This window comes from Gymnogyps californianus, chromosome 2 (assembly GCF_018139145.2).
Source record: "Gymnogyps californianus isolate 813 chromosome 2, ASM1813914v2, whole genome shotgun sequence".
NCBI lineage: Eukaryota > Metazoa > Chordata > Aves > Accipitriformes > Cathartidae > Gymnogyps > Gymnogyps californianus.
The window spans coordinates 137,246,896-137,269,946 of NC_059472.1; the positions used below are offsets into that span (position 1 = coordinate 137,246,896).

The 23,051-nt window shown below is 37.4% G+C and overlaps 1 protein-coding gene across 1 annotated transcript in view; it reads left to right on the plus strand.

Moving 5' to 3' along the window:
* The first annotated feature begins 396 nt into the window (after positions 1-396).
* The window catches only part of VWDE (von Willebrand factor D and EGF domains), a 35,555-nt gene continuing 12,900 nt past the window's right edge, over positions 397-23,051 (plus strand). Inside the window, exons 1-15 of the mRNA XM_050891846.1 lie at positions 397-570; positions 3,450-3,681; positions 5,681-5,746; positions 6,479-6,738; positions 8,250-8,339; positions 9,704-9,848; positions 10,543-10,757; positions 11,073-11,146; positions 13,201-13,474; positions 14,880-15,088; positions 15,550-16,535; positions 17,744-17,880; positions 20,725-20,880; positions 21,498-21,602; positions 21,961-22,075. Of these exons, the coding sequence (XP_050747803.1) occupies positions 526-570; positions 3,450-3,681; positions 5,681-5,746; positions 6,479-6,738; positions 8,250-8,339; positions 9,704-9,848; positions 10,543-10,757; positions 11,073-11,146; positions 13,201-13,474; positions 14,880-15,088; positions 15,550-16,535; positions 17,744-17,880; positions 20,725-20,880; positions 21,498-21,602; positions 21,961-22,075 (3,109 nt within the window). The 5' untranslated portion in view covers positions 397-525. The remainder of the gene's footprint in view (positions 571-3,449; positions 3,682-5,680; positions 5,747-6,478; positions 6,739-8,249; positions 8,340-9,703; positions 9,849-10,542; positions 10,758-11,072; positions 11,147-13,200; positions 13,475-14,879; positions 15,089-15,549; positions 16,536-17,743; positions 17,881-20,724; positions 20,881-21,497; positions 21,603-21,960; positions 22,076-23,051) is intronic.

The window sequence follows — 23,051 nt, forward strand, 5'->3', positions numbered from 1 at the left end:
CATATATCTGACACCCCATTTTTATTCAGGTTGTTAGGTTTCATAAACATCAGTGGAACTAGAAAGTCAAAATCCAGAGAGAAAGTATAAACATATTCCTTTCCACTGTTTTTACATCTAGGGTAAATGCCTAGTGTGGTTATTAATTTGCATTTATTGTCCACTTAAAGAAGGGAAAGTTACCACATGATGAATTCTATTAAATTTTAGAGTGCTAACATACCTATTTGTTGTTGTTACTAAGACTTCAATATGTTTTTCAGTAAAAGTAGCTTTGCATCATACTGCGATATATCCATATTTTCCCGTTAAAAATACTTAACATCTTTTCTAACGTACTTGTTAGGCATTCCATCTTGATACTCGAAATACTCTTGCTCCACAGTTCTTGAATGCTCTCCTGGTGGACATCAGATCCTGCAGAGCCCTTACCGAAGCGTTGATTTTGATTCATCTCACCTCCAGCAATCAGCTATTCAGGATTTAATATGTGACCATTCCCTAACACCAGGATGGTATCGCTTTATGATTTTTGATAAGCCTGCTGAGATGCCGACCAAGTGCGTGGAGGTATTGTTACAACTCATTTGATTATGAGAAATACATTTTTTTTCTTAAGAATTTTTCAGTAGGATGGATATAAAAAAAGAATACGGTTATGGAGACTGATGTGGAGGAATACAGGGTACCTATTCTCTTTAAATACTTGAGTATATTAAAATGTGTTAACTGGACAATTAAGTCTTAAGCGCTGAAAATTTTACACTGAATGGGCAATAGCAGAGGATGATAAATTACATCCCTTTTAGAGCACTCAGAAACTATCATTTGTAGTCACCGCTAAAGAAGATTTTCTCAGTGGCAGTGTAGCAGGGATGTCATGTTGTAAAGCTGCAACTATGTGATGGTCAGTCCGTTAAGGCGGCCATGTGAAAGCGGTATAAAGACTTGCAGCCACATGAATCCAGTAATTGTGGAGCTTTTAAAGTAATCATGTCAGAGAGAAGAGATTACTCCTAAAATGACTTGAACTAACAGAGCTAACTGAAGATTAGTTGCCTTGTCATCTGCAAGTCCCCTAAGACTCAAGAATTACTTGAAATATTTAATACTTTAGACTTGCAATGCTTTATTTTGGAGTGTACCAACATCTCTGTAATTGTTATATTCTAAGGAGATATATCTTTGTAGTTTCCTATTTTAAAACACTTCCTTGTTTAAAAAAAAATAGAAATGTCATTAGAATATTTTACATGTGATTTTTCTAATGAATTGAAATTGCCTGGTCACAGTCTCTTAAAAAAAAAAAAAAAAGAAAAGCCCGACAACGAAACACTTTTAAAAGAATACAAAACAGTTAAAACATACTAATAAAATTAAATTGAGTTTATAGCAGCCCCTCTTATTTTTTTTAATTTATTTATTTATTTAATTTTTTATTAAATCTTTACAGCAGTGTAAGGCTGCTGAAATACCTTTAATGTGCAGCTGACTCAAGGACTCTGAGGGCTGTGTTGCAGAGGCTACTGTTATCCAGGCTTTTATATTGCAAAAAACTAGCAAAAAGTATGATTCCCGAAAGACTTTCTTTCAGTCAGATTTAGTACAAACAAATTAATTAACTAGTTGTATTTTCTCAAAATGGATACTTTTATGCAAAGAACCAGCATGATAAACCAGGAATGTGTTTTTGAGAACAGAGGTTAGACTAGCAAGATAACCGCTCAGATCATCTAGGAAAGTTTTAGAAATCTGACCAAAGTTCTCAATGCTTAGTAAAAATAGGCTACCATCCTAATACAGAGGAGTCCAGATAATTGCAGTTGGAAAGAGATTGATTCAAAACTTATTCAGCAAACGAAATTTATGCATTGACATCTGCTTCTTTGCATCTGTTGACAAAAACAAGACATCTATTTTGAAATCTCAAAGTCAAAACATTGAAACCAAACTAAAATGGATGTCTTGTTTGGGAAGTTTTGACCTTTCTTTCCCTTTAGGAGAACTTTTATTATAGCTATATTTAATCCTTGTCAAAGATTCAGACTCTGTTAAACAATCTATCCCATTTCTGTCTACTTCTCATTAATTCTGTCTGTCTGATGGATTGATGGTGGGCTCAGATATTCTAGATTAAGAAAGAAAAGTGTACTTTTGAGATGAGTAGTTGCTCAATGAGTCTGCAGTAGTCTTTAGACCAAGAGGTCTAAAGACAAGATGATCTAAGACCTTGTTTCACTATCAGGTCAAAGAAAGGAATACTTGAGGCAATGTATGAAGGAGAAGAGGTTCTCAAAATCTCACAATTTCGGATTTATAGTTTTCGTGTAATTGTTTTCCAAATGCTGGCTTTAACACACTGTGTCCTTCTAGGTGTTTCTCTTCAGTTTGCTTTCTGCAGCACATGAAAGACAGGAGGTGATCTTTAACTCGTTCTGGTAACCCATGAACCAGATTCCTTCTTTGTCTCCTTTTCTCAGGATTCATTTTTCTGTATTCCACTGGTAAACTCTGGTGTCTGCTAAATCAGACTTACGCTTCGGTTACCGTCATTGGTACTACTGTTAAGTTGTGACCTGCATGGCAGCTTCCTGGACCTGAAGACCTCACATAGCCACAGTGGTGAGGGGTGAAGGAGACTATTCCACAGCACACTCCTCACTCCCTGAGGAAAAGCACTGAACAAGGCTTTTGTTTGCTAGAGAGGGAACAACAGCCCTCTTAAATCACCTGTTGAATCAGCATCTGAACCACAGACCTTGTGAAGCCCCCTGCTTTGTAAACACCAAAGGATTTAGGGTTGCTACAAAAGTCACTGTGGTTGTTACAGGGGGTGCTACAAGCATATATGTTTCTAAAGATAGGGAACTGAAAGACAGACAGGGTTTATCAGGTGTCTTGCATTTTTGGCTAGGGCTGCAAGTCAGTAACCTTGCATCAGCTGGCCACATCTCTTAGAAGAAATCCAGGAGGTTAGCTGAGCCTTCAGTCCATGGCAAAGGGCAGATAAAACATGTCAGCTTTAGCACCTTTAGTTGATATTCAGTGTATGTATGTTCTACCCTGTATTTGCTGTGCTCTGATGGCATTCACACAGTCAGTTACTGTAGGTTAATGGGTGTAGAGTAACTCACTAAGCCGTAACACAACTGTTAGCTTTTTTGGGCAAAACACTCAGGTGTGGCTCCCGGTTAAGTTCTTCAGGCACTAAATTATAGCCTGGCTTTAGAAACACAAATTCATTAGACACAAAGAAGGACTTAACTCTCTTTTGTGTGTGTTTGTATTCAACCTTGAGGAGGAAAGTAAGCCAGCCCTCAATTATACTGTCTAAACTTTGCTAAAAGCTCATGCAGGAAATTAATTGAATACATGGGTACCTCATTAAAGCACAGCAACAGTTTGATATAGCATTAACCATTTTCTGATGTTTTTCTCTGGTGCTGAAGATGAATCACTGTGGTACTCAAGCCCCTGTCTGGTTGTCTCTGAGGGAGTCAGAATCCATGCCTCGACCCGGTGAGATCAAACAGTTAACAGCTTGTGCTACATGGCAGTTTTTCTTCAGCACTTCAAAAGACTGCTGTCTTTTCCGAATCCCTGTCAGTGTGAGGAACTGCGGAGATTTCTTTGTTTACTTACTGCAGCCAACCCAAGGATGCATGGGGTATTGTGCAGAAGGTGAGAAAATGCATGCTCTAACTCAACTAAGTGTGTGTGTTTATGAGTACGTGTGTTTCTCTGATATTTGGCTCAGCGGAAATGTCTGGAAATAGTTATACATGCTAAAATTTCTTGCAATCCTTACTTTTAATACTGACACGATAGAAAAATGATTTGGTATGGTAAGGTGGGTTCACACCACCCTTTTTTAACTTACATTTAGCACTCAAGTATTGTTCAAAGCCCAGAAACTTAAGAATTGAAATTTTCCATATAATGAGGTGGGGATATAAGACACATCTAGAAGTCAAAATTCAGAGTACCTACAATGGCACTCATACTCTGCAAATACCCATTACTGAATATGCTTAGAATTATGTGTAAGAGTAAATTTTGTTTAAGAACTTGACCAAACTGTATTTATATCAATTACTGTTTAGCATCGTTAGGAGTATTTTTCTTACTGTAACTCTTTTATCATCTTTCTGGAGAGTATACACGTTGTTGCTAGAAGAAAATTCCACACGGAAATGCTCTACTGATACACACTTTATTAGTACTACGAGAAAGAACTGGAGTCCTTTTGCAATGTCTCGCATTGTCTTGAACCCTTGTGCTGCAAAAGTGTGTTGGTGTTCACAGCTCAAAACTTCAGTATTTCATTATACATGCAAGATGTTTTAGATAACTTAAGGAAGGCATGGTTAAATCCTTACAGTTATAAATACTGTGAAATAGTGATAAATTAGTGTAGTAGGAAATTCTTATTAGCTCATATAACACACCATTGTGAAAATACTAGCAATATTTTTATGCCTCATATACTCTATTGCTCTAAGTCATATTCTCTATTACTAACTGCTTTCAAAACCTTAATAGCAAAACTATCAGTGGGTTTTCTGGTGCTTTATTGGCCCATCATTGTACCTTTAGGTCCAATTGTTAAGGCATTCTCCAAGGGTTTATTGACAGAAAAAAAATGCCAGAAATGGGACATTTCAGCATGCAAGTGACTGAAGCACTGAAGAGCTCCTGCACTATAGGACTTTGCATTTACTTTGGATGATGGCTCATGAAGAGGAAAGAAGATATAAAAATCATAGGCAGTGAGCTAGCAAATTTTTACTCCCTCAAAACAAAGTAGGCAAGAAACATAATTCTGGTTTGGCTCTGCTGAATACTGTAAATCTGAAACACATTTTGAGTTTAAAAGCCCTCTTTTAAGATGATGTTTTCATGCAAAGTGCATTGTACTCTTGTGCTGCTTTTTCTACCTAGGTTATCCTGTGTACTGTGTTTTCTCTTTAACACTTGATAGCTGTAAACACTTGATACAAATTTTCAAACAGTCTATCCTCTGCATGCTAAGGAATTCAAACATATCACTAAAGTGTGGAACATCAAAATCTGCTCTTCATGCTTTTTTGATTTTCAGTGTTGCTGCTGCCCTTTTGACTTTGTTTGAGTGGAGTGACTAACCTCTTTCTACTCCTGTTACAAATGCACTGGTATTTTCATGTTTAATCAAAGTTCCACCTTTTTTTTATAATATTCAAAGTACCAAACAATAGCTGTGCACAAGCACTTTTTCTTAGGCCCCTGTAGGAAAGATGATTTTTTTCAAAGCAGGTCTGCACTGAATTTGGCTGTCCAGGGTTACAGTTAATGAATAAGCATTCAGATGTGGATTTTGGGGAGACAAAATATATATTCAAGAGAATAGTTTAATTCCTTTTTATTCACTAACAAAGTAAAAGATGTAGACGTGGTAGAATGTTCTGTACCCTTCCTCCTAGGTGTAGCCAATTTACTTGTGATGTCCAACACAAGGCTTTGTACTGGCCGCTACCATAATTGTATATGGATCGGATTACAAGATTGCTTCTGTTCTGCTAATTTACATGTCAATTAGCGTCTTGTGATATTTGGTGTATTTTTAACAAAGGGCAATAATTTAAAAGCATTGGTGTACATACTCTGTATGCATGTGAATATACAATTTAAGCACAATTTATAGTTGTTTCAGATGCAAAGCCACACACCTGTGACCCTGAGGGAATGGAAATTCAAGGAGTCTGTAGCAGTGAGTATTTTGGTTTGATTTTCAAGATTTTCTGTGCATCTGTGACCCAATAATGTCAACATTTAGTCATATTCTGTCTTGAATAAAAACACGTTCATGTTATCAACAGTATTGCTCGGTCTGTTGCAAAATGAGCAGTTTGGAGGTAATTTCAGACCTTGGATTACAAAAGTACTTTCTCAGCATACTGTTCAGAATAAGTACCAAAATGTTAAAAAGTAATTTTAATAATGCTGATTTACAGATTACTTTGATTCTTTGGGAGTCAAATATAAGATGAATCTACAAATCATACTGTTGCTTATGCTTTTCCTTTTTAAATAGCCCCCTTTTTTTTTCTTTTTTCCTTTTTTTCTCCTCTTTCTTTATAAGTAGAGAAAATATTTTTGTCAGGCAAATTCCTTTGCATGTTTCTCTCTCCTGTCTGGTAAAATAATTAATTGTATTTTATTCCCTTGTTTTTGGTTTTTTTTTTTTCCCCCCTCTTCAGCACCTTCCTATTGGCTAGAATATAATCAAAGGCTGATAAAGATTTTTTTTCTCCTTTTAATAATTAATAAAAGGAACATACACATTTTCTCTGATTTTCTAAGCAATTATGTGATATATCCACATATGAAAAAAGATAAATATTATTAGTGTATTAATTGGCAAAATATATGTCAATGTCATTTCATCTGATACTGTTTTTGCACAGAATAAAAAGCACAAACCACGCTTCTGTTTGGCTAGGTAACCTGGCTCCTTCATCGTCTCCATCTGTGTCACCACCACTACCAGCCATTCCTGAAGTTGTAGCAGAGTTGATCAAAGGCAGCATTTACCTGAGGTGTACCTTTGGCGTTCCTTTTGCAAACAGCTCAGTTGGATTCATTGTAACTTGGTCAAGACTTTCTCCTGAAGGTATCAAAGAAGAACTGAAACATGAAACAGCAGTTCAGACGTTCTCACTTCTAGAACTAGATGGGATAAACGTCAGACTTGGAGACATAGTATGTTAAAACATAATTATAATCTCTGTATCTTTGTAAATGTGGCTCAGTAGACACTAACAGTTGTTAGAGACAGAGTTCCAGCACCTTGCTGTATAATTTCTCTTGGCAGAAGCATACTGCCTCTGGTTGTTGTTTACACCAACAGTGCCCATATGAATGTGGAAATACCACAGAATATATCAGTAATTATCAGTGCCGTTAAGGTTTTGAGACTGTCTGTCTCAGTACAGTATAGCGTGCCTCCAGAAGATAAATGTTTATTCAGGTTGCATCTTCTTCGCCCTCTACTGTGATTTTGTTTGATACTGTAAATTAAGAGGATTTTTGGATGCAACTGCATCTAAGTGAGAGGCTCTAAGAGCCAGAGATGGTGAGAAGCTGTTTTGTTGATTCATTAGATGATAGATTTCTTTTTTCTGAATCAATAATGAGCTGCTGCTTGATGGTTTTGTCTCTAGGATTGGATTTAAATGGTTTAATCTCTGCCATCAAAAGCGGTGGGAGTACCTGCATTACCTTCCGTGGTAGCAGAATCAAGACCTAGGCCCTCATGGTAACTTTGAGAAGCTTAAGCATTGGAAAATCAATAAGCTTTCTACCTGTATATACCAAAATACAGGTTAATTTTTCCTGGCCAAAATAAAAAATAAAAAAGCACGTGGCTGGTGTGCATGTGCATGTGTGTTCAAGCCAAAGCCAGGCTGCTTGGATGGCTTATGGACAACAATAGCAATTGCTAATCCTCAAAAATCCTTTCGGGACTTTGTGAATAGTTGCCTGAGAGTGTTAGCTCAGTGACAGTCAAAAGGAAAGGCGCAGTCATAAACTACCTGCTGCTGCTATGAATCCTTGGTTTTCTCAGGATCTGAAATATTGCATGTGTGGTCAATACATCTCAAAAGGGATACAGCAAAATAAACAAAGAAAAAATACAAAACTAAAGCAAACCCACAGTGTCTAGTAGCATGGAACTGGTTCAGTGGAGGGAAATCACAGTAAATTTTTCAGCTTGAAAAAGATTATCCAGGCCCATAACACCTGGAAAAAAGTATAGTAAGAAGAGGAGGAGGAGGGGATGGTTGTTTTGGATAATCTAAGATCTAATGGGCACTCAACAAAATTAAAATGCAAAAAATGTGAAACGGACAAAAAGAAGTAAATAACAGATAATAAAGTATAGAATGCATTTCCATAAGATGTCATGGGGTGCAGAAATGTTCCAGAAGGGATTTGTTAAATCCGTGGACACTTAGGTGATGGTTTGTATGCGACCTTTAGTTCAAGAAGTCTCTGCACCACTGGTGGAGTATGCCAAGAAAAGGTCTTAGGATGCTCAGTCTGTTTCTGTGTTTTTCTTAAGCAGCACCACTGGCAAATGGTAACTTCTGGTGCAAACAGAAGATCGGGCATGATGAATCCATCAAACTGACGCATGATGGCTGGGTTTTGTCTTCATGTGACCACTTCATACCAAAAATGTATTCTATTATGCTGGTTTTGCCTTACAGGTCTACTGTAGCTGTTCTGCTTTTTTCATGGAGAAGCCAGATATACAAAGCTCTTCTGTTGAGAGCAAGGAATTTTTTGCTGGCATTAAGGTAATTTTGAAAGAAAATAATGTTTTACTTTATCATAGTAGGAATCTTTCTGAGTATTGCTACAGCAGTCAGTCCTCTGACTAGAAGGCGGCACTCAAAATGTATTAATTGTGAATTAATAGAGCATGCTGTTGGCTGTAGTGAACTTAAATTTGTCAAAAAGCAGAAGAGTCAAAGTTGTTTCTATGCTCCCCATGTACTCAAGGTGCAGGAAGGCTGAATCGGCAACCCACACACGTAGTGAAAGCCTTGATTTCCAGCAGCTAGAGTCGCCTCTGACGCTGTATTTGTAAACTAGGAGGGTCACGGCTCAGACCTGAGCCCTGGCACGCTGTTGTCCGTTACGTTTAACGGCTGCTGCCTTTTCTGGCCTGATTTTGGCCTATGCCAACAGGCTCTCCCAGCACATGGCTCACGGGATAGCCTAGGCCCAGGGCCTCTTCCCAGCTGGCCATGGGGGTAAGGGAAGGGTGAGGCCAACCTGGTCTGGGCTTAGCGAGGGAAACTGGGACGTGAGCTGTGCCATGCCACTAGGTCAGAGGCCAGGCTCCAAACTCATTTTAATTCCTACTGTGGATATAGCTATAGGGACCCATTTGTTGGCCAGGAATGGGACCCTAATCCCAGAAAGACATACTGCGTATCATTAGATGTTGGGAATAGTCCTGTTGACTTAAGGATTTGCCCTTCGTAAAGTTAAGCCTGAGCTTATGTTTCTGCAGGAGCAGGGCCCAGTTTTATCTCATGTCAGTGCAAGTCTGTAGTGCACACTGCAAAGCGTGAATGCGTTGGTTTTGTTTTCTTGTGAGGCTGCGTTCAGGATTTCACCCAATGTACAATGCTCAGTTGTAGGCCTCTTACTGATCTCTCGTTGCATTTTTGATTATGCATCTATAGTGATCTGTGTTGTAACTTTACAGAGAGGAATCCCAGGAGAAATATGGTGCTTCCAAATTCTTCTGGGACGTTGTTGTCTGTAGGTAGCTTCCCCTTCCCTTCCCCCCAGACAATACAACAAACTGTTTGTATTTTAGCTTCCAGAAGTTACCCAGAGAATACATTTTTGTGGTGTTAATGTGGTTTGCTAATTCCTTACCTTTCTAGCTAGCCTTTACTCTTGCCCTTTCCTTATCCTTGCCCCTTATTCCCACTTCTTCAAGACTCTTGCTGCTGTGTCCTCATCTTCTCCCCAGTATGCCACTGCTCTTCAGACCATCTAAATAAGCCTGATCAAGTGGAGCAGGCCATGCACCATGCCATTCCATCTCTTTAGTTTTTTTATACTGTATTCCTAGCTGGTTAGTAAGCACTGCTGTAGTTTACTCAAAAAGCTTGCATTTTAAGTACAATTTCTTCTGTGCTAGATACATCCAGAAACATACAATATATCAGAAGACGGGAAGGAATACAGACTGGCAATAGAAAGTAGCATTCCTATTCCTTGTCCTGAGTTTAGCCAGCTTGAAAGTGACTGCAAAATCTCACTAACATTAAATACTGTTGATGAAGGTAAGTATTATCCTGATTTTTTGTTCCATTTTTTATGTTTAATGTGTTTTTCTAAATAATCCTGCTGGTCTCCTTCTTTGGAGAAGCTGTTACATTGTAAAATACTTTCTAAAAATGTTAAAACAAAATATTCACAGGCTGCATATACTGCTGCTGAAAGTATGGAAGAATGTGTCCATAATCCATTACTTGTTGAAGTTAGCAGGTGTTTTTGGCAGCTATGGATATCGGAGCCATATTCTTTAACTTGAATAGCCAGAATACCGTAATACTTGCAAAGTTTATAATTCAGTTAATTTTGTTGACCTGTTGTATTGCAAGTATTGTATATGCAGTCATGAAGTCCTCATTTTTTACTATTATTACCGTTTTCTGTAGTACTTTCTCAAGCACAAGTCCTGTGAACCCCAGGAGGAGCCTTGCCTATGCAGACAACCATTTTTTATATGTCACATTAGCAGGCCTGTCATGATTTCCGTTTGTCTATCAAACTGGAGAATTCAAAACCATTTTCTTGGGTGTGTCTATGAAGATGTAGAGAGGGGGTTTTGCATGACCAAACCCAAGAAAAATGCATAATTATTTTAATTTATGAAAATGTTTGTAAATAAGTTAGTATCTATATTAACAGTAGTATACAAAATGTGACTTATTTAGAGGAAAACTCACTAATGATGTGTTTTCATTAAAACAGGTAAAGAGCAGTTAGGTTTAAACTTGGCTCTTTCTTCTTGTCATGTGGATCTTCTCCAGAAACCCTGCAATAACGGAATCTGTAGTCAAGCTGTAATTTATTTCACTGCTGTGACAGACTTTATGCAGGATGGAGACAGAATTACCAGAATTGCAGTCGAACCTATATCCAGTGAGAATTTCCTGTGGAATGGCTATGTTCCAGAAAGCACACAGGTTGAAAATCTTCATGTTAAGCTCTGTAGACAGGCCAGAAACGTGGCTGATGTTAATGAAGCTTCTATTTCAGTTGTGACTTGCTGACTCACACCAAGATTTCGAAGTGGTCGATTTTCCATTGTTTTATTGTCATTGAAATGCTGCGTTTTCATTTGAATTAATTTTTTTACATTTTAATATTGATATAACTACTCTGATTATAATATAACGTATTTATTAGAACACACACTAGTGTCATAAGATAAACAATGTGCCTGAGTCTGTTTATTTCCTAATCTGACATGGCTTACTATGTGCTGCTTTGTTTTGAAGATTACAGTGAAGGATCTACCCACTGCCTACTGCTACTCATTTACTGACCCTCATATAATTACGTTTGATGGAAGGTAATCACTGGATTGCTGTTCTTAATTTCAAGTGTGTTGGGATTTTTTGTGGGTGTTTGGGGGGGGGTGTGATTTATTGATGTATGTATGTATGTATGTATGTATTTATTTATTTAAAATCTGTGCTGGTGATACAAGTTAGCTGTAGTTTTCCACAATTGCACTCTGTATTTTACATTCTTTCTTGGACAATAAGGATAAACGTGCTTTAGTTAGTAAAAGCTTGTTAGTCATGATGATGTTTGTAATATTTGTATTTCTAAATGCACATTTTGGGGTTGTGGCAAAAGAGTGAAGCAAATGGACTATTTTCCTTTTTAGAGGAGTATGCCAAGAGAGGGGTGGTTGCTGTACAGTCTGTTGACTATGAAAGATAGAAATGTTATTAAATATGAACAATGATAAAATGATTGATTAGGCAAAACTGTTTTAATGCAAAGGTGTTTCCCATCTGCAGCATAGTTTCCCTATTTCTGGGTGTCAGTATCTGAATCCTTGTAAGGATCAAGTTGCTAGAAGCTATCAGCCGTCTGTGTAACGTTGTGCTGAGTTCATTAATGGCATTGAAAGCGACTTATTCACTGCTGTCACTTGCATATCACTGACCTTCTTTCTAAAGTGAAGACAGCTTCCTTGGCCACAGCTGGCATGGTTTTGGTATGCTTCTGTCTTTCAAAGTGTTTCTAATTCATGGAAGGTGTCAAAACAAACACAGGTTCCACACCTGGGACTTTTACATTCTCTGCTCAGCAGAGGCACATTTCTTCAAGTGGCAGGGCGAGAAGAAGAGGATACGTTCCCTCCAAATAAGGATGTGCAGCCCACAACCCCACTCGTCTTGTGATCTTGATAACAGAAGGGAAAAGACAAGTTGTAATTGCTTCTCTGATAGCACTGTGACTAGTAATAACAATAATAAAGTCACTGGGGTTATCCTGATCTTGCAGTTCCTCCTTCAGTGGAGATTATAGGGATGGCTTCACTGGGCATTTTAACCATTGATGCATTGTTATCAAGCTTTCTTATGAAGCAATGATTTACTGTGATATGGTCTGGCTGGAAGCATGATGCTGCAGGGAAAGAACTTTAAGGATAAAGTCTGTTGCTACTTTATTTTACAAATAGAGGAAACAAACAGAAAAGGAACTGTCCTTACTGAATCACGGGTAATCCTGTGCAGTCCCAGTAGGGTAGCCATCTGCAGTTTGTCTGCTGGCCCATTATACACAAAGTAAATCACGATTCTGCAATTAACTGTCAAATGCCATTTATAGCCAAGAGGCTGTTAAACTTGCAGCAAAAGTTTGGGGTTTTTTCTTTCTTTTCTTATCTTTTTTTTTTTTCCCTTCTCACCGCTGAATCATTAAATTGACTATTTTAACCTTGCTTCAGGGAACAGATGGCTAACCCTAAGGGAAAAAAAGGAAGTTGCTACTTATGGTTTTCATCTTAAATAATTTTCAAATCTCTGGGAATAAGCATACCCCATCTCCATCTTAATAAAGCAGACCTTTTAAAAAGTATGTGGCTTTCTAAATCATTTTGTCAAGGGTACTTACACAGTTGTTAGCAGCTGCCCCCCACATGCCACATGCATACTGCTATGCATCTTATTGCTCTTGCTGCATAGGTGTACTGCTGTAGAAACACAAAGGTTGAGAAGTACCCTCCAGTTCCCTGTCATAAGCACTGTTTAAAAAAAAAAAAAAAAATCAAAGAATGGCAGTGGCTTCATGGTTATGTTTCCATTCACAACCATCGTCTACATATACTCCACTCATGATCCTTCTTTTAGTCCTTATTTTTCTGCTGTTAAACAGGTTTAATTTTTTTGATTTAGAGCTGCAGAGAGGAAGATATGATGGTGTTTGTTCAGAACAAAGTTGTGTGGTGGTTTGTGAGCTGTACTGTTTGGTTTTTCTGATGCAAGAAAATGAGTTGCAGTATTAAAGTTCACCAAATATTAGGAATCTGCTTTAAGATAAAGTTGCTGACGTGGTGATACAGTTATTTTATCACCAAAGTGTTATCACATGCTATTCTTTTGATTCCAGACTCTATGACAATTTTAAAACAGGAACATTTGTTCTCTATAAGAGTACGTCTCGAGATTTTGAAGTTCATGTCCGCCAGTGGGACTGTGGAAGTCTTCACTACCCAGCATCCTGTAACTGTGGCTTTGTTGCCAAAGAAGGAAGTGATATAATTGCATTTGACATGTGCAGTGGCCAGCTACACGAGTCACAGCCACACTTATCTGTAATAAACAGAGACACAACAGGAAGCAATGTCAGAATCACTGAATCCTACCTAGGAAGAAAACTAACAGTAAGTAGTAAATAATTGCTTGTGGACGTAATGGTTATCTCAGCAATTATTTTTGCCAGTTCACACCAACTTCAGAACCAAAACATGTTTTATTTCTGCAATTAAGCAATAGCATCATGTTTATTTTACAATCATAGTCCTTTGGCCAGTGTTTTGCTTGTAAGTGAAGGATGTTGTCCTCAAAAACAAGGATGTGTCAACATGCATACCTTTCTGGAACCATTTTGTCAATCACAGTATACAAGCCTTGTGTGGAAGGTGCAGTTTTCAGATGCAGTATGCACTTATTTAGCAGCCCTAATGTTCCAAAATAAGATCTCTGTGTGCTCTGTTTCACTCATGCCAGTGTCATATCGGAAGGCTGTGCATGCAGATAATTAATTATGCCAAATGACATCCACAGAATTAGAAGTGTAGATGGTTTCTCTAGAGAATGTGGCCCTCAGATAAAACATTCACATTTGCTTTTATAATTTCCTGTAGCTTGTCTTTTGTAGATAGAATTGCTGTAGGACTCCACTGAATTTCAAATGAAGCAGAATGTAAAAATGAAGCCCTCAACTGCTCTTTAATCACTCTGTTGGTCTGGAAGGCAAGCCATAAAAACAGATATGCCTTTTCAAATTGGGTTTGGCTATTGGTATAAGACTATTTTAAATATTTAACTTTTATCTGAAGCACTTCATCTGAAGACCTCGAATATGAACTAGTAAGATGACAGTAGGCAATAGAGAAATTAAAAGGATACTGAGGAACCAGAAAAATTAAGTGACTTGCTCAGATTTGTACAGCAAGTTAGTAATAGAAACAGCATTTAAACTTGCAGTGGATTTTGTTCTTGAGAATGCTAGTATTTCTTTCAAGAAATTGTAAAGTTGCCTAAAATTAAATAGTAAATATTTGAGACTGTTCTGAGCTATCTATCTAGAACATTTAGGATCAGCTTTGCAGGTAGAAAGTGACTCTATATTAAGCTACTAACACAGAGAATCATGTAGCTGACAAAAAGAAAGTTGAGAGGGTCTGTTCATATTACCGGAATCACCCCTTTGCATATGCTAGCATGTGAAGAGTGAGCAGCCCAGCTGATCTTTGATTCTCTGTGGTTTTGCAGTTACTGACCTTCCACAATATACCTGCTAATGATGGATGAAGTTTATGGACCTATAGTGCACTATCTAGCTGCCTGCTACGGTTGAGATGTATAGGGTTTTTATTTACAGGGCTTCACGAGAAGAAGAAATAATGAAATTTGTCTGATCCAGAATAGTTAGAGCAAGAATTTAATGGGATGTCTTTAAATGCCTGGCCTTTTCCAATTGTTCCTTCCCAACAAACATACCTGGTTTTATTAGGTAAAATAAAAATAATGTTTCTCATGATGATATCATCAATCTCTTTTTAGGTTTTGTTTTCTTCTGGAGCTTTTGTTCGTGCTGATGTGAGTGAATGGGGAATGAGCATAACACTTAGGGCACCCAGTTCAGATTACAGACATACAATGGGACTCTGTGGCACCTTTGATGGAAGTGCAGAGAATGACTACCACACTGCAAGTGGGGTGGAAATCCCGAACCATGCTAATGTTCCTTTTTCTTTTATTAAGGAATGGAGGTAACAAAACACTTCTGTTTCAATCAAATGTCATCATTTTTGGGTCAACCTTTCCTTCACACTCTTAAAAAATTTGTCAAAATAAAAAAAAAAAAATCTTCCTACGTTTTTAAGTTAATGTTAGAATGCCATCATTACATTCCATAATTAATTTCAGAGAAAATTGAAACTGAAGTGCCAAATTAGTATTTAAGTAGTATGATATAAAATTAGTTTGAGTAGGTTTTGAACAAAGTATCAAGGTATACAGAAAATATCCACTCTTTTAATTTCTTCTATTATAAGTAACTCTCATTGTTTTGTGATTTAACTGGTCTTTAAATATAGCTGTATGCTGCAGATTCTGTGATCTATGTTGTAGAAGTATGAAACAACAAAAAGCAAAAGAAACGTTAATGCTTTACTAAAATGAAAATAGTTCAGATGATAGATACAGTTTCATCTCTTTCTTTCTTCTCTAGAATTTCACCAGGAGATAGCTTGTTTGACAAGACACCTGCTTCCTTAACATCTTCTAGAAAAATAGTCTTCTGTGACTGCGCACTTGAAGATGCTGGATTATATCAATCAGTGAATAAACTAGAGACAGTTTCTCAGACAGAACTTCCTCTGTCTTGTAAAGAAAGTGAAAATAGTGGATTTCTTTCTTTGATACCAGGACTGGATGTCACTGCTGAGTATCTCGGTCCTGTTGATCTCGTCAAAGGCTTAAAGAAACGTTCATCTGCACATGAAATGGATTCATCTATTCTTCTGCAGAGGGAGGATAATCAAACCAAACTTCACAAAACATCACTACTAAACACACGTGTGTCTGCAATCTCAGTGGGAAATGCTGGTGTAGAAAGAGAAGGAACTTCAAGCTCAGGCATTAGCAGAAATTCTCACCGTTACAGTAGTCATCTTCACAAAAGTCAATCTGTTACAAGTAGGGGGAAGCGCCAAAATTATTATGAATACTATCCAGTATTTCTATTCCAAAGTCTTAGCCAAACAGACTTAGAGGGATATAGTTATTTTTTCCCAGAGGACCATGCCAGTGACACAGACCGAAAGTTTCTTCCTTCTTGGCCCACACCTTCTGGCCTCACCGAGTCTAGCGCTTTGTTACTATGCCAGCAGGCAATAGCTAACTCCAGTATAGGAAGATCTTGTGGTGGCCTTCTTGGCCGGCGAATAGAGGATGCAATCAATATGTGTGTTAAAGATTTGCTGCTGAAGGATGACCTCAGTTGGGCAGCAGCTTCCTTAGCTCTTCTAGAGAATGAATGTGAGAAAAGAGTTTTAGAAGAAATAAATTACAACCAACAGGAACTTGAAGGGTCAGTTGAGAGCCTACTTATTGCATTAAAGTGTCCCAGTCTCTGCAGTGGTAATGGGGAATGTACAGAATGGGGCTGTGCATGTTTTCAAGGCTACAGCTCATATGACTGCAGCATACTGTCTGGTAAGTGGGGGAAAAAAAACCAGATTTACTTAAATAGTGTTCTCAGTGTTCGTGCAACATACGTTTATTTTGCTGCCTTTCTCTCCTGCTTTTGTACGCTGACAAGGGTTCCCTGTGGTGGCCCTGTTCATTATCCAGCAATTTAGTTCCAGTTTAATACAGCCATAATTGTTTTCTATTCAGCCTTCTTGTTTCCGAAGGGCAAAACATGGACTTAGTTTCTGGTATGTCAGATTTAAAAAATTTACCACTCAGTGAGTTTGCAATCCAGAGTATTGCCCCAAGAGGTTAGCAGTGTTTCCACACGCTGTTGTCTTCAGGGAAGATCTGCCACATCCATCCATTCCCTAATTTTTTATAGTCTATGTGATCCTGTTTATTAACTGCAAGTGGAATGTTTTTGATCATGTTACATCTCTGTAAGCTAACTGTTAGATGTGGTGGGAGCAGAATTCATGGTGAAGAAAAAAGAGGTACAGCAAATAGAGCTGGGCAGTGTTCATTTTTTTTTTTTTTTTCCCAGTAAATAAGACATTCACAAAAAATTCAGTTAAGCAGGTACACTGGAAAAATATGAAAAGTACTACAAAAGTCAAAACCCTTTCAAAACAAAACCTGTTAATATTTTGTTTTGCAATGGTGTTTTTGTTTTAGTGGCCTATTTAAAAGCAAATAGAGAAAGAGATAAGAGAATAATAAAAAGAAATACTTTATTCCTCTTGAAGTAAAATAAACTGGTTTTGCTTCATAAAAACTATTTTTGAGCGTTCTAATTTTTGTCAGTTTATTTCCTGAAATAACTTCCACCTGAGATGTTTTTGTTTAGTCCTGTTATAAATTATTGCATGACTGTAACGTTTTCCGTTCCTATTACTAGGGCCTGAGTTTCATTTAGATTTTATTCTGCAAGTGTGATGTAAAGAACCATAGGTGAGAAAGCAAAACACATATTCACAAGTGTTTGTTATCAGATGAATATTTTCTCTGCTTCAAAATATTCAAGTTCCAAGAGAAGACAAAAGCCTATCTTTAAAGTTAAGGTTCATTTTAACAATAAAAAATGTTTCTGTTTATGTCTTTCTTCAGCTGGGTCCAGATTTCATTGTTTACATAGTTTTCTGAGTTAGAGAAATAAACGTATTGCTTAATGTAAATGTATATGAATGAGTTAATATACTGACATTCATTGTCTAATCTCTACTTCGAAGACCAGGCTCCAGAAATTACAGAGCTGGAGAATGCTGGGCTGTGCGATATTCGACAGTATGACTGCACATCAGTGAGAGCTTTTGGACATGGCTTCAGGGAGTCATTGAATCTGAAATGTGAAATTATCAAATTACAGGTAGGTCTCCCTGAATAGTAACAATTACATTTTAAACTTCTCAGAGAATGAGGGAAAAAACGTCTAACATATTATTCATTGATGTGGGTACAACCCAATGCTTTTGTAGAAGCTAAAAGCAAAGGCACTCAGCACTTTGCAGCAGACACTCAAGTCTTTGCAAGATTGCCATTTGCTCCATGATAAGAGAAATACAAAACATAATGGGAATGTTCAGCAGCCGAGAGGGAGATAACAGCATACGGCAGCTATCCATCAGAAAAGGGCAAGGGCAGCTCTATTAGTAACAACCAGTACATCGTTGTTCATTTTTTAAGTGCTTATGGAGAGGAATTGAAGTACCACTTCTTTGAAAAAGAACAGCAAGGTTAAAGACATTACTAGATTTCTGTCTCAAATCTAATGCTTGAAATAGGCCTTTTATAAACATAATAAATCTGTTACGAAAAGAGAGAGGAATTTTTGATATGTTGTCCATTTCCCTGGAGTAGAATACCATGGCTATTTAATGATATATGTCGGCTCTATATCCCAGGTTTGAACAGGAGATTAAAAATGTTGCACTGTAAACTAAGGGGAATCTATATAGAGAGACTGTTGTTACTCAGACCTAGAATTTGCTCAAGGCAAAATTACAAGCAGTTTACAAGTGTTAGCCTGGAATAAACAATCGGCAATTACAAGTTTTTATGTCGTGTTAGACATGAGAATAAAAAAGCTTCAAAGTAAAATTGGGTTTCATTGATGTGATGATGGCAGTGGCAGTGGAGATGGCAAAAGAGGGATGATTCAATGGGAAAATATTGTTCTTGAGACAGAAGTTTTCCTTAGCTAGTTCCAGAAGATGCTAAAATTATTTTGACAGATTAAGCAATGCTGGCTATAGATTTTTCTTAAACACAACATGTATCCACTCATGTGCAAGTTGGCTTGAAATGATAAAGTTGAGAATAAATTTACACTCCATTAGGTTAAAAGACTTTTAGACCAAGCTCACAGTGAGACAATTATTGGGAGTTCACTTATCACAGTTTGAAATGTCTCAGTTTTAGCTCATGGCAAGATATTCTGATATAACACTCTTTGTGGTGGTGTATTTGGCTCCCAACTACAAAAACTTTCTATTTAATCACTTTTATTGATGATCTTCTCACTGACAAGAGCCAGGTTAGAAAATGAACACTACTGCTGTTATCTGCAGTTGAGGAGGAAGCTGAGAATTTTTTCCTTGAAAATACAAAAGAAAGGATGTTTGGGTTTTTTTGTTTTGTTTGTTTAATTTTCAGGCTGGAGTAATAGTGACTTTATGCAAATATCAATTGACTTGCAACAGTATAGAACTCCACGTATTTTGAGATTAAACTTACATGATCAAAATTTCATAGAAGAGGCATTTTGGCAGAATTTAGAGCTAATACACACTGAATTTCTTTTGTTTTATGTTTTCACCTTTGAAAGGTTAAATCAAATCCATTGTCCATGGGCTGTCCTACCATGCTAGGAAGGATGTAGGTCTCGTGCGTGATGCTAAAAGAGGTGATTCAGAGAATTCTGTATTGAAGTACCTCACAGATGCAGGACAACTGCACATCTCTTGATAGACGTTTGGGTAGGACAGGGCCAAGGAACCTATGATTACACAGATCCAGAATTTACTAAGATTTTTGTAAAGGATAAGGGTAAGTTTTTCTATGAACCTAACAAGCTAGAATGGTAGTAGATCTGAAGGTTTTTTAATTGGTTTTTGAAAGGTTAACGTATTTCTGAAAAAATTATCTGAACTTGCCTCCAGCTGATAAAAAAAGGTTTCTGGAGAAGTAGATTGCATCACATTTCAAAGGTTATCATTCTAAGTGCGCTCAAAATGACATATTTATAAATATTTAGCTGTTAGCTTTTAGTCACTCTTGCTGTGAATTTCTTAACTAAGTATAGGATGAAAGAAAACCAAATTGGTTGGTTGGAACAAAAATAGCTTGTATGTCTTTTCAGCAAAAGTTTTTATTTTCGTGTTATTTTACTGTTTTAAAAAAAAAAAAAAAGCAAGGCCTTATCAGCAGATGACTCCCCATGTCAGGATTGGAATTGAATAAATGTCTCGATTGGCTCCAGTAACTGAAAAAATGTGCTAGCTCAGTAAAACCTAGTCAAGCTCAAAATGATTTTGATCTTGCTGTTCTCTTGATTCTTAGTCTGTCTGGATTCTTACTTCCATCTAACTTTATTTTCAGTATGCTTATCCCTGCTTCCACATCAATACTTCAGTCAAATAGTATTATCATCCCTATTCTGTTACCTTGAACTCTCAAGATGGATCCTTGGATGACTTGTCCTCACTGCAGTTTAGAAGAAGAGTCTACAGGGTTAATGGTGTAATTTATTGGCTTGTGCAAGCTTAATGGCTAACTGCCAGTATTCCCCCAGCACCCAGAATACCTGAGCCCTGCCAAAAACCTCATCTGTTCCTTCAACTAAAGCTTGTCCTCTCATGGGAGCAGAGATGGAGAGGGATAGAGGCACTTACACATCAGATCAGTGCTGTTAGAGGATCACCCACTGCTTAACCCTCCCATTACTTTCCAGCTGGAAGAGCTGTTTGTCCTTGGCAATGCAGTGTCAAAGGGCCGCACAGCAGGAAAGCCTTCTCTGCCTTTTCTTCCACAGCAGCAGGCTTAGGTAGAAATCTTATGTGTGCAATAGTGGCGTTTAATATTTCCCACTGCATTCTAATCCAGAGACATTAGACTTGTTCAAACACTGTGTAATACATGTTTTTTTTCCTCTGATAAAAATATTTTCATAATGTATTTCACTGAAAAACAGATTGTCTGTCTTAACATTTAGTATAGTGATAGACAATGGATTCCCGGAGAACCTCTAACTATGCCAGCTGCCTTCCAAAATGCCAGGACTGTCGACTGCCAGTTACCAAATGATGGCCAGCAGTCTGATGTCATGGATCTGGTTGATGATAAACCCATTGCCAGGTGGCAAATAAAGGTACTCGCAGAAATTTCAAATATTCACTTACAGATATTCCTATTAAGGTGAAAATACATTACATAGATATTATCCTTTTTTAAATGGTACTAAAGTTGGAACTCAGCTTGCTTAACTTGGGGTCTCGGTTTCATCACCTAAGCTTAAGAAGTGTTGAGTGCCATTTGAGAGTGTTCTCCTGCAAGGGGACTGGTAGATGCAACCTAGGACCTACAGAGGCACGGGTTCTTCAAGAGCAGAAGTTAAAGGCCATGTAGTTACCCTAGAGCATTTCAAATGACATTAGACACATTTATGGGAAAATTGAGTTGAGCCCAGTCTACATGTACGAATCCCTGTGTGACGTAGATATCTGAGCTGTCATACAGATTGAGACAGTAAGGTCAATAGAGCTTACACACTATTCAATTTACGCTAAAGTAGACACCTACATGTGGTTGGTCAAATATCTGCCTAGACTTATCAGCAGGATTGATTAAATTTCTGATGACTGTTATGAGAGTTTAAACAGCTAAATGTACGTGTCTGTCAGTGAGTTGAAGCTCATGCTAGCAGTCCACGCTGGTGATACGTTGATACCTGTATGAGTTAATCCATTTTTACTGTACATCTTGCAGATTTCTAATGATGGATTTATTTATAGCAACTCTAAAACAATGATATTATATGATGGAGCCTGTCAGACATGTGAACCACAAGAATCTGGGTTATGTATGTTAAAGGTATGTATTTCATTTGAAAATATGCATCTTTTCAAGCAGAAAAAAATCTAGAAAAATCAGCAGAACGTACCCTGTTCTTGTTTCCAACAGGGATTTTCCATGCACAGAAATGATAAGCACAGAAAGAGAAGCTGGGATGAGGCAATTTTGAATTAAAAAAATCAAACCAAAAGCACTTCATATAATTAATTACCAAATAAAACCAAACATGCTGTCAGTTGTTTAGATTTAAAAACAACCTTAGTTGTTTAGTGGAAGTGCAGAATAGATTAGATTTTATTTGACACTTTACAAATTCATCCAGATTTACTGTTTGATAACCAAAAATTAATGAGTCACACTGTCATTTCTCTAAAAGGAGAAAACATGCAACATAGATGGACTCTGTTACGGTGAAGGTGACACAAATCCAACCAGCCCTTGCTTACTCTGCAGACCTGACATATCAAAGTTAACTTGGTCAGTTGTTGAAAGTAAGTTCTAAATAGTTTTTTTTTTTTTTAATAGCAAGAAGTTGAAAATCTACTAAATTTTTAAATTTATGGAAATAGTGAAGTTTTAAGTTTAACTAGTTAAGTGTTTCATTTAAAGCTTAGTACCCACTACTTTAGCTTGTAATTTGATTTTGATTTTCATCTGACATTTCTCCTAATTTCTGAAAATGATATTTTGTTTTCCAGACCATACGTGTAAAAGTCAGGCTTTTTTTTTTTCTTGCCCTGCCCCCCCCCACCCCCAGCAGCCATTACAAATAACTAATGAAAATTAACAACTCTCAGCCTAATTGGCATTTTGATATTTGGCACAGCTACATCCACAAATGTTTGTCCTCAACATTGAGGAATAAAAGATATTTTCCAACAAATGACTCTGATACCAAACAAGAGGAGAACACAAACTGAATTAAATGGCATGTCATATTTATTAGCCACTTAATATTTGGACATAATCCACATCGATGGCATAGATACATGGCCTAAACAAATACTTGAAAGTATATCCAAGGCTGTCATACTTCAGTCCAGTTAGAAACCACACTATGAAAAGAAGACCCAAGTCTAGATTCTTCATTTTCCTTCTCCATAGTACAAAGTTCTAGCCTAGAAGTTGTAGCTCTTTTGGCTCAGATCTTAGTCTTTGGATATACAAATCATATTGGTCCCTTCACCAAATGGGACGGCTCTTGCAGGCATCCAGCCTGCTCCATCAACCCAAGTCTATAACATCTCAAATACAAGCGTTCCACCAGTGTTTCCATGGGTGAATGTGCTGGTAAGAGTCTGCCTGGATTGGGAAGGGTCCTGTAGGAGTGGGACTTCTGGTGCCTGTCTTGCTGAATCTTTTCCTAGTTCAAACTTGTACTGAAAGCCAAGGTGGCTATACTTATTCCAAAAGAATGAAACCTGAATGAAATGAACGAAATGAAACTCATCCAGCAGTCAGGGATGA